At 45.6% G+C, this 12,223-nt stretch overlaps 1 protein-coding gene across 1 annotated transcript in view; it reads right to left on the bottom strand.

Moving 5' to 3' along the window:
• The window catches only part of lrp8 (low density lipoprotein receptor-related protein 8, apolipoprotein e receptor), a gene marked incomplete at both ends in the record, with an annotated part of 180,598 nt that extends 169,485 nt beyond the window's left edge, over positions 1-11,113 (bottom strand). Inside the window, 2 exons of the mRNA XM_080010925.1 lie at positions 9,775-9,894; positions 11,047-11,113. Of these exons, the coding sequence (XP_079867051.1) occupies positions 9,775-9,894; positions 11,047-11,113 (187 nt within the window). The remainder of the gene's footprint in view (positions 1-9,774; positions 9,895-11,046) is intronic.
• Between the last annotated feature and the right edge of the window lie 1,110 nt (positions 11,114-12,223).

Below are 12,223 nucleotides of genomic sequence, written 5' to 3'. Positions count from 1 at the left end.
GCTTTCAATCACCACTGACAATCCTTTAATGGATATTTAATACTCTCCAAGATTACATCTCCTCTAAAATTAAATGTCCACAGACAAATATTGACTAATGCTGGTATAACCATTGGAAGGATATAACCGCTATCGTAAATTTCAACCAAACCGCCTCAAATATCGGCCGATATTATCAGCCTACCAATATATCTGTCGGGCACTAGTTTTGACATGAATTCACTTTAGATTTGATCAGTTTGAGAAATGAAATTCATGACATCGTGATGTTATCCATTTCATTGTATTATCACTAGTTTATCCTTTTTACTCTGCTTCATAGTCAAAACTCACTCTTGTATATATAATAATAACAATAACAATAATAATAATGATAATAATAATAGACTTATGAACTAGTGGACTAGACATATGTTCCAAATTCAATAATTTGTTTATTAATTAACATTGAAATTTTTACATTCCGGCATACACAAGCCAAATACCGGATTTACAGCTTTGTCTATAAAATATGCAATTTCTAAAGTTAAGACAGAGCAATCTGTAGTGATGAGCATTCCCTGCTGGCAACTGATGTCGTTTTTGGAGTGAAAGATCTGAGTTTACACACATTCTAAGACCTTTCCTTTTTTTTTTTTTTTTTAACAACTTCAAGGCTTCCTTCCATCTGCTTTCTCACACCGAGTGCCATCCATGGAAAAACTAATTTCACCCTTTTTGAAAACACGCACGCCTTTGCAAAACAAAACACACACATACACACAGTTGGATTCATTAATGCAAAAACAGAGACATAAACACTTGTATCCACTTAGTCAGTATCATACGTGTGAGCACATGAATGAGACACACACACACACACACACAGGAATGCCTTTGCAAAACAAAAACACACACATTCACACAGATTGATGCATTAATGCAAAGCACACACACACACACTTGCATCTACTTAGTTTGTATCATACGTGCGAGCACATGAATGAGAGAGACACACACACACACACACACACACACACACGCACACACACGCACACACGTCCTCCAGCACCATGGCTGGGCTTATACGGCCACCCGCCATAACTCGCTTTGGGGGACACGCCATCAGAACTCTAACTTCTGCTTTCAGCAAACCGATTTCCCGCTTCGCTGTCAAGGTTGGTAGGGAAATTTCCGGTTTGATTTGACAAGGGAGTGAGAGAGAGAGAGATGGGCTCTGACGGAGGAGAGGAACCAACGCACCTCCGTCACAGACTGCCAAGCCGAGACAGAGACATAAGCTATATACAGCACAGACACTGGAAGAGAGAGAGTGACACATGATGGGAGGAGAGAAGTAGAAACAAGACATCCAAAAGTAGAGGTAGAGTAGAGAGGAGAACTTGTGGAAAGAGAGAGACAAGAGAGATAGAAAGAGAGATGTAGCAATAGGAGAGTATATGGAAACGCCTCAAAGTCTTCTACCACACTTTGTAAACTCCAGGAAAATAACAATTTTAAAAAATGAAATAAAATTTTCCGGCGCAACTTTTGAGGCGCAGCGCTGGAGGGCCCTATCTCTGCACGTCACCCACCCACGGCAGACAGGTATTAACGGCCATGTTTTATTCATCAGCGCCGGTCGTCAACGTTCGGCGCGGTACGCCCGCTCCGCATGTGTACAGGGCGACGGAGCGCGGTGGTGAAAAACAGGATTACAGCAAACGTAAATAACAAAATGGAGGCACATGAAGATATTCAGTTAATCTGAGGCTGAGGGTATCATGGCGTTAATCCTTACGCCATGATACCCTGTCTGACACAGAGAGGGGATCAAAGACAACAAATGAGGAACACACGCCCACGCACGCACACACACACACACACACACACGCAAACAGACACACACACACACACACACACACACACACACACACACACACACACACACACACACATCCATTGGGAAATAGGATTGCAGTGTTATTGGACTCTGACTTTGAACAATAAGTGACTTTTGCGGCGAATCAGGCTGGCCCAGCGCTGAGCTGCCATGACAGTAAACAAAAACCAGGTAATCTGCAGAAAAGGCATGGAGTTAACACGCCCTCTGTCGCTTGAGCAGCGGGATGCCAGAAAGGAGGAGAGATAAAGACATTCAAGCGAAAGGGAGTGGAGAGCAAGCACAGAGTAAGTTCATAGGAAAACAGGGATGCAAACTGCAGAAGACTCCCCAAACTTCTCATTCTAGAACAGGGGTGCCCACACTTTTTCGGCTTGCGAGCTACTTTTAAAATGACCAGGTCAAAATGATCTACCTGCATTAAAAGATGCAAAATATATTTATTTATATATATATACTGAGTATACTGTTGGGAGCAGCCAAAAGAAGAAGAAGATACTGAGTATACTTTATATATACAATATATGTTGGCGTACCTTGCATCACTGCATGAACCCTCACGGCACAAAACAATAAAATACATTTATGGTCACTGCCTTACTCTGATGACTTGCACTGAATGGAGTCGGCCGGGGTTGCATAGTCCGGACAGTAGCTGCTGGTAGCCAGCCTCAGGCAGGCTTCCAAATGATCCTCCGTCATGGTGGAATGGTATTCGGACTTAATAATCTTCGATTGGCTGGAGTAAAGCAAAGTCTTGAAATCGTTTGTCAAAGTCTGACAGACGGTTTTCAATCTGCTCTGTGTACCGCACACTGTCAAGTTGCGCACATGCCTTCCCTTGGGTCTCCAGCTCTGATGCGAGGTTTTGAAAGTTCCCCAAATCATGGCGCTGCAGCTTTGAGGACAGAAGTTGCATTTTTCGTTTTAAGGCATTAACTGAACTGATTATGCTGACCACGGTTTCAGATCAGTTAAAAATACCAAGTCCAGCAGCCACTGATCGTCATTAAGTTGCTTGTATTCTGCATTTTTTCTGAAAAGGAGAAACTCCTTTATCTCCGGATGCAAAATGCTCGCCAAATGGAGGATAGATGATAAAAAAAATAATAATAATCCCAATCTACCTGCACTACCTTGCTGTTTTCACCTCTCTGCCGCTCCTTATGAATATTGTTTTGTCTCTTATTGTCCCTCGTTGATGGATCCAGAGATCATCTATTATTTGAGTATTATTTCTATCTCTCTCTCTTTTGCCTTTCACCTTGATGGATTGTTTGCAATGTGTCCCTTATAGTCAAAATTTATTAATTTTCCTGCTCATGAGACGCCTCGCTGTCCCTGCAGCTCTCCCACCCCGTTGCTCTTCTTCACTCTTGCTCTGCTTACCCGTCGCTCTGCCTCCCCATGCCTCTCCCTCACCATTGCTCTGCCTCCCCATCCCTGCTCTTCCCCCTTTGCTCTACCTGCCACTGCACCTCCCCTGTCGCTCTGCCTCTCCATCACTAGACCTGCTTGCTGGTCTGCCTCCCCATTGCTCTGCCGGCCCGTCGCTCTGACTCCCTATTCCTCTGCTTTCCCGTCGCTCAACCCAACCATGGCTGCACCTCCTCGTCCCTCTACCTCCGCACACCTTTCCACCTAGAAGGATAGTTTGCAACGTGTCCCTTATAGTCAAAATAAATTAAATGTTCCTACTTGTGAGACCTCATTGTCACTCTACTTCCCTGCAGCTCTCCCACCATTGCTCTACCTGCCTGTCTCTCTGCCTCCCCATTGCTCTGCCTGCCCATCCCTCTCCTTCCCCATCCCTCTACCAAACCGCCACTGCATCACTCTACCTCCCTCGTACTATACCACATAACTCTACATCCCTCTCACACCCTTATTTCCCTGTTGCGCTACCCCCGTCACTCTGCCTCCATGTTGTGCCAAATACCCGTCGCTGTTATGCTCACTGACTCAGAACGGATGTGAACCGATAAGCACGACACAAAAACAGTCTGGTAAGAAGTCCAAGTCCACAAGGTTTATTCCAAAAAACAGGGGTCAAAACCAGGAGATCAGTTAGAGAAGGAAAAAGTATCCGGCATGGAACAGGCAGAGAATCAGAGTCCAGGGAATCAGGCAGAGAATCAGACTGCAGGGAATACGGCAGAGGTTGGGACGGAAGGTACAGGAAACAGTTAGTCGTGCGGGGCAGCTCAGCGTAATGCAAGAGACAATCTGGCAGAGAACAAAGGGAAGTGGACTGGTATTTATACTGAGGGGCCAACAAGGAAATGAGCTGCAGACGGGGGAAACCAGGTGAAGGGAAGGCAGTGACAGCAAAGCAAAAGGGAGTGGGCGGATCTGAAATGACATGGGGGTGAGTGACATGGCATGAGGAAATGACCAGCTGAAAATAAAACATGAAGACATATATAAATAAATACTGGGAAATCAGGGAGGATTCATGACAGTCACTCTACCTCCTTTGTCTGTCAAGACAACACTTTTCCAGTGCAGAGCAGGTGTGGTAGGCACCAAGGGATTAAAATGAAACAAAATAAAACAATGAAAACATTGCTAAGCAAACGGGCGGGCGATCCCAAAATCTTGATAAGACACAAGATAATTTTTTTTTATATAAACAAAATACCTGACCGTAGGGAATTGACACTTCTCACAGTTTGTCCACGTTTTCATTATTTTTGTACATCAAAACTCTTAATGCAGCTTGAAGTAAGCCGATGCTATTTTTCTCCAGTACCCTCATCCCCCACTGTTACTTTTCCCTGCATAGCTAACATTCTGCTCATTCTCTCGCTCTCTTCACACCCTCTGCATCCCTCTCTAGCGTTCTCTGCTTCCTCCACTTCTATACCGTTGCCCGACAGTAAAGTGTCCAACACTCAAACTCGAACATAACTCTACAGACGTTGGCACCTCATTATATACAATACCCCCGCCCCCTCCATCCTATACTACCTATTAAGGCAGAGGGAGAGACAGAGACAGAGCGAGAGGGAGGAGAGGTGGGGAGGGGAGGAAGGGCAAGAAGCACGAGAAGGTTTGTAGAAAGCATCATTCGTTTGATAAACAGGCGCTCGTTTTTAGAGGGAGCCGGATCCCCGGGGGATGGATGCAGGAGGGAAAGAGGGAGAGAGAGACTGCAGACACACAAACATACACACACACACACAGGAAGAGCATCCACGGGGAGACTCTCGTTCTTTCTCCCTCCGCCCTTGTCCCGACAAGCGCACCACACACACACACACACACACACACACACCTTGCAATGCAGATTTTTTTTTACCCGCTGCGCACGCATACAGTAATTGGATTAAAAGTATGCAGATGGACGGTGCAATCCCTTAGCCTATCTCCTTCTCTCTCCACACACACACACACACACACACACACACACACACACACACACACACACACACACACACACACACACACACACACACACACACACACACACACACACACACACACACACACACACACACACACACAGTCTGCAGTTCTTTTCAGTGGGATCCCTTGATTTCACAGTCAAAACAAGGTCATTGTTCTTGTGGCCCACATCCCCACAGCATAGTGAGAATGGAGGGAACCGGAGCAGTAGTAAGGCAAACAGGACAGACAGACTGCAAGGCTGGGAGAAAGAAAGACGGGCAGACATATGGACAGAAGTCAAAAGAAGGTGAGGAGAGAGAACAGAAAGTAAAAAATGAGATGAGAATAGAGAGAGAGAGAGAGAGAGAGACCGAGTAAAACAGAATGCCTCAAGGTAGCACTGACCTCAACTAAAATTACCTCATCGCCGCTTTGCACCACTACACCTATTACTCTCCACCTCTCCTGCATACATACTCAGGGCACATTTTAACTTTACCCACAAAACTGCTTATTATTCTTTTTAAGGTGAGGTGTCGAGGACCTTCCCATGCCTGGATGTGGCGCATGAAGATCTGCCCGGTCACACGCCGGTCGTAAGGATTGAGAACACAGCAAACGACATAATAACATCATTCAACAACTAGCAACTAGGGCTGTCACAATCATGATATTTTAGTTGATGATTACTTGTTCTACGAATAATTCTCGTCTTTTTTGTTCATTTTATGCTCTTACATGCTATTACTCTGACAGTGGCATTAATGAAACATAAAAATGCAATGTACCTATTGAAGAACAGCCATTTATTGGCATTGAAGATTGGAACATAGACCTTTGGGTAGGCAGTTAACTGTCCTCAACCTCGATGCAAACGCACCTAAGTTCACACATGTACGAGCATTGTTTTAAAATCCCCTTAAATTTGTATGGGAGATGTGATTGTGGAATCTCTTCTGGATTTTACAAAAAGACTGCGATCCACTCTCATAATTGCGATCTTGCAGTTACGTAGTAATTGTGATACAACACAGTGTCAGGTGTGAATACCATGCAGCTTGCTAGATGCACAATAATGACGGTTTCAACAAACCTTCTCGTGCTTCTTGCCCTCCCCTCCCTCTCTCTCTCTCTCCCCCTCTCACCCCAAATGTGAAACTCAAAGAAACGCGTGTGTGTGCTGGTCAGCAGGTGACCGTAATGTGTTTTTGTGAGCCTGATCCATTTGCCTGAGGCACCTCCCTGCAGTCTCTCATTACAGTCTGTGAGAGAAAGAGAGAGGGAGAGAGTGAGAAATACCCTGGCCTGAAGACACACACACACACACACACACACACACACACACACACACACACACACACACACACACACACACACACACACACACACAGAGTGGGGGCGTGAAATGTGTTGTGATATCTCCTCTTTGAGGAACCTTTCTCAGACGCTCCCGTTCTCAGAACTGCTTAGACCCATTGTCCACACACACCCACACACACCACCTTCAGAATTGGAGGGTACAGATTCGATCTTTGTTGCTCCTTTTAAAAGCACCACGTACGTCCTCACAAGTAATCACATTCTAAGATGACTGAGCTGATAGATACCACATGTTTGCATTTTAACAGGCCAGTGCAAATTCTGCAATTACGAGGAAAAAAGATCCTGAACGGAAAAGAAAGAAAGAAACCAACAGAAAGACCAATTGTAGTAGAGATAAGCAACAATGTGCCATGGAGTTTGAAAAGTATGCAGGCTTCCAATCCAACCGGTCGCTACACATTATTTCAGAAATTCGCTCAAAATGTCATGTACTGATCAGCTGGATTGAAGACCTCGGTATTGCACGGAGCATGGTTGCTGATCCTCGATTTAAACGGCCGTGCGCGATGTAGGAGACGTATGAGCCAGAGATATGAGATGATTTTTGCAGCTGCACTTTGGATTAGTCCTATTTAAATCCAGTTAAAGCTGCTGTACAAAATGATAAAGCTTTTATTATCGTTTCCACAACTGACAAAAATAATATATATAGGTCAGGCAGGGAAGGGGAGAGCCGCCACGCTGCCCGCACATGCACTCGTGCGCGTCAGCAAATATACGCGTTCGCTACATATAAATCACACACGCGCAGACACACATACGCTCTTCCGTCTCCCGGGGCAACGGGAGAGGTATCCACGGCGAGGCTCGTTTGTGAATGAACGTGGACGAAGGAGAGGTGGAGTGAAGCAGGAGAAGAGGAGTAGAAGAGGAGGAGGAGGAGGAGGAGGAGGGAGAAGAGACGGAGAACAAAAGACAAACCAATCCCGCAAGACTTATTCTAATATAGCTGCCCAAGCGAGGACACCATTTGGGTAATCCCTGTGCATCCATATGTGAGCGTGCATGTGCGTGTGCGTGTGTGTGTAAGAATAGGCTGTGCAACGGCAATGCAAAAATGACACAAAGGGGCACTGTGGCTAACTCACAACACAGGTAGCAGGTACCTTTGTTATATCCGTGTAAGACGATGCATTTAGTCGGACAACAGGGAATTCATATTACAGGCTAATCAAAATGTTTCTGTGATTCAATGTTGCCATCACCACACTGATTCAAGGTTGCTATCACCACGCTTGGTTCCAAGTTACGATGAACATGGTGTTGTGCTACCTCACGATGTGTTATCACGGGGCCGCGTCATTTTAAAAAGGGTCCCTTTTTCCTCATTATGTACTGAATCGTTTCTCTTTGTTTACGCTGATTTGGCTGGCGTTGCATCGCATTGATTTTGCGTTTCATCGAATGGGTCCAGAGCCCTTGGGATGCCTCCCCTCTCATCTTTTGTGTTGTCGAGTCCTGGGCTTTCCTCAACCTCTCTCTGACTCCCTTTTATGACCCTCCGTTGGCCCCTCTGTTCTCCTGCCACAACCTCTCCTTCCGTCGGTTCCTTCTGCTCCCTCTGCCTCCCCCCTTCACCTCCTCCTCCCTCCTGCTCCTCTCTGAAGAGCTAAGCTATACAAGGCTTTTGGGAGGGGGCACGGTAGCAGTGTTGGCATCTGCTCGAAAGAGGTTGGCGCGCTGCCAACCAGTGGGCATCACACCGGCATCTGCAGCAGAGTCATGCCGTTGGATTTATCTCCAACCAACCTGTCAGCTGATGCCCCTTGTGGGGGCAGAAGACGAGTGGGCAAATGCCTTTTTTTTGCCGTTCCTGCTGCCTGAGGATGAGGGGAGGGCTTTAAAAAGCGTGGGGAAATAAAGGTCCCTCTCTGGGAGCTCCAATGGTAAATCCGACCAAATGACCCATCTCGCACAAACAGGGACCGAAGCTGAGGTTTCCAGGAAAGAATAGAGCGAGGTCAGGTGTGATGCCAGGCTAGGAGGGCAGAAGGCATATGAGGAGCAAATAAAAGATTTGACGAAGCATAGAGTGGGAGCAGGGAGGAGAGGGCGAGAGAGAGCGAGACTATGGAGTGTGTATGTGTAAGAAAAACAAAGGAGGAATGCATAATCCAGTCAAGAAGAACCGGAGATCTTGACAAATCACACAAGGTCGGGTAAGGAATCAGCAGGGGTTTTTTTAGGTGTCACTGTCACCTCATAGCATGGACTTTTTCCACAGACGCAAAAAGAAAGTCGGAAAATGAACCTCACCCGTCAGGATGGATGTTTCCTCGAAGGAACAATGCCTTCTAGACCAAATCATCGACAATAGGTCCAAAATTACCAATCAGTTCCTCCAGTCAAAGAAACACACTCGAAGACTCCCGAGACATCCGGGGCCCCCAGTGCAGAGGTATTATAAGTCAAGAATACCATGACAGTGGCTGAATCAATTGCCCACTAATGTAGCCGTTCAAGCAATTAGCACTGTGACAAATTCATAAGTGATCCTTGCTTGGTTGTTTTATTCACACTGATTTAACATGGATGGATTTAATAGCTGTTCAAGTCTGCAGCGGTGGTCTTTCCCATTCAGTTACAAAGGACTAAATCAAATTACCACTGCACTTGCCTACATTATTGGTATGATTGAAACAATACAAACATTGTGTTTCAAATCATTAACTCTCTATATATAAGTGAGATAGTTATTGGGAACAACTGGTCAAGTCAACCCTTGATCCACCAGAGATTCCAAAAAGTAACTCTACCTACGCAAAGCGAGGGCATGCTGTCGTCTTTCATCGGGCTGCACACTTCCAGCAATTTCATGACAATATCTTGTTCAAAGCCTCATAAGCTCATGATAAATTCAAATCAAAGAGGAGGCACGATACTTTTAGCCATGACGCGAAAAAGGTACTAATTGGGTGTCAAATGAACTGAAAATGTATTTTCTGAAGGACTCAGCCACAAGCTCTGAGCTGCTCCAGAAGGAAATATTAAGAAGGAAAGAGGGAAATTCTTCTGGCCATGTGACCTGAGCAATGATCTCATAAGATGCAGTGGAGCTCCACGTGCTGCCCCGTTTTGCCACCGAAAACAAAAGGCGGCTCTGGATCGCAGGTACTTACGGCAGTTGTCCTCGTCGCTGTTATCTGAGCAATCGTCGTCATCGTCGCATCTCCACAGGGTCGGGATGCACCGCCCGTTGCTGCACTGAAACTGTCCGGTTTCACACTCCGTGTCAGTGCCTGCGTGTGCAAGAAAAGAAAATTGTCAGCTTGAAAGTCTCGTGTGAACGTAACATATTGCCGGATTCTTTTGTGTCTTCTCGGTGTTCTGCAGGGGAAATGGCCATTAAAAGTAACCTGAAGCATGTTAGACGGCAAGTTGTTACCACATGGACAAATGTTACTACATTCGTAGAAAACGTTTGTTACGTGTATTTATTGTACCATTATATAACAGATCATAGTTCATCATCAGATCATAATTGTTGCAGTGGGGTATGGTTGGAGCCACACGGTGACCATTCATGGATTAGGGGATTTGTAAAAATCAAATAAGAAGGAGCTGATCCAGCTCTTTAAAAACACATTAAAACTGTGACGTTCCCGAGAAAATAAAAGTGTCCTCTCTCTTTTTGCAAGATAACCTAACACACTGCACGTTTAATTTGCATCTTCTGTGTTCTGCAGGGCAGACGGTCGTTAAGAGCAATACAGTAGCGTGTTTGGACTGCAAGTCGTTACTTCATAGACACATGGATGTTGCTTCATTGTTACTACATCTTTGTTTTATGATCACATGATTTCGTGATTCCATCAATGAATCATCAATCCGTGTCTTTGTTTTTCACCGATCAATTGCTGTGATGCATGGGGTACGGGCAGAGCCACAGGAGGGACCGTTCTGTCCCAACTTCCAAGTAGGTTGATAAAGGGCTGTGAGATCAAAATGAGAGGAAAATACTGCCACTATAAATAAATGAAAGCATGCCACCTTTGTCTCTGGGATGAACTGTCTCGGAGTCCGAGTCTGTCCATCCACCTGCTCCCGCTGCCCTCGGTTTATTGCAGCGGTTGGAATGAAAAACACTGGGATCTGCTAAAGTGTCACCACTACGATCGAACAGCCGAGAGGGGAAACCCAAACACGTTAAAACGCCAAGGCGCGGTATTCCAAGCAGCTCAGCTGGTTTAAAGCACTTGTCAGACGGTGCGCTCCATTCCTTATCCTGCGTTTTGTCGTTTTCACGGGGAGTGAGCGCTGCGACCGTGATATGAGCCACAGACTTGTGGGTGACGTGACGACATCGTCATTTTTGGGGGGCATTTATTGAGGCAGCACGACTTTTTCTCTTTTGTATGTGTGTGCGCGTGCGTGTCCGTATCGTGTCCTACCTTGGGCGGCGTGGAGCTCCGTCACCAACAAATGCAACAGCACAATCTTCCCGACGTCCGTCCACATGTTTAGATCCCGCCGTGTTCACCGCGCTCAGGCGACTGAGAGGAAACCGAGCCGGACGGCGGCTGCCTCCGTTCCGTGTGCGAGCGTGTGTGCGCGTCTGGCGGCGTGTGCGAGTGTGTGACGAAGCCGGCCCCCACAGCTCGGCAGGCGGCGGCGGTTTGAATCGCGCTGACGCTTCATTGGCGGGATGAAGCCTGCGGTGCTGTCGTCTTTAAACTGAAAAAAAATAAATAATTTTATATATATATATATATATATATATATATATATATGTATATATATATATATGTTTGTTTGTTTGTTTGTTTATCTATTTATTTATTTGTTTTTATATATAATAAAAAATATAATATTTCCATGCGGTGAAAATGAAAAAATATATGTAATGAATATTCAATAAAAGACTTGAAAAAAAAACATACATTATATTTAATATTTCATTTGTAGCGTGATAACATTCTTTCAATAAATAATAACATCATAATGCTGTCGTCAGAATATAAATATGATTAATGAATCCTATTAAATATTTCATCATGTGTATTATTTTTTTTTTTTTGTTCACTCGTATTGGGGGAGACAAAAAAAAATAACTGCGGTATATAAGCGTTGCTCTCCGAGGCCCCGCCCACTTTGCGCCGAGGAGTCCCAACGGCTCCGTCTTCAACTTCCGGTTGCCGGCTGCTCGTGGAGCTGGTCTCGCTGATGTCAGTGAACTGTGAACGGCTGTCGTGAGAACGGAACACGACCGCCCGGCTCACTTCCCCTTGTGGCCTCCCAGCGGGCACCCGCCAACCAACGGGCGTCAGCCCTGAGTTACAGTCGAAAGCCGGGGCGATGTTGGGCCTGGAACGTCGAGGACCTTGTTGCGCCCTCTCAACCAGCTGCAATGCGGCGACGGCGTCTGTTGAATCATCTTGGCCCTCTGTTCAGTTGTTGGTTGAAGGAGAGACGATATCGATTCGTTTCTCAAAAAGTCACATTTTACCGGGACGCAAAATGTCATCTACAATGCCATTTCATGTTTCATAAATGTCCTAAATATGGAACGATATAGGCTGTGTGCTGCCAACAGAAGCTCCAGGAAAGCATCATGGGAGCAGTTCTTTA

The sequence above is a fragment of the Zeus faber genome, assembly GCF_960531495.2.
Source record: "Zeus faber genome assembly, chromosome: 1".
NCBI classification, from domain to species: domain Eukaryota; kingdom Metazoa; phylum Chordata; class Actinopteri; order Zeiformes; family Zeidae; genus Zeus; species Zeus faber.
The sequence above is the reverse complement of the archived record's forward strand: the minus strand, read 5'-3'. Positions and strand labels throughout refer to the sequence as shown.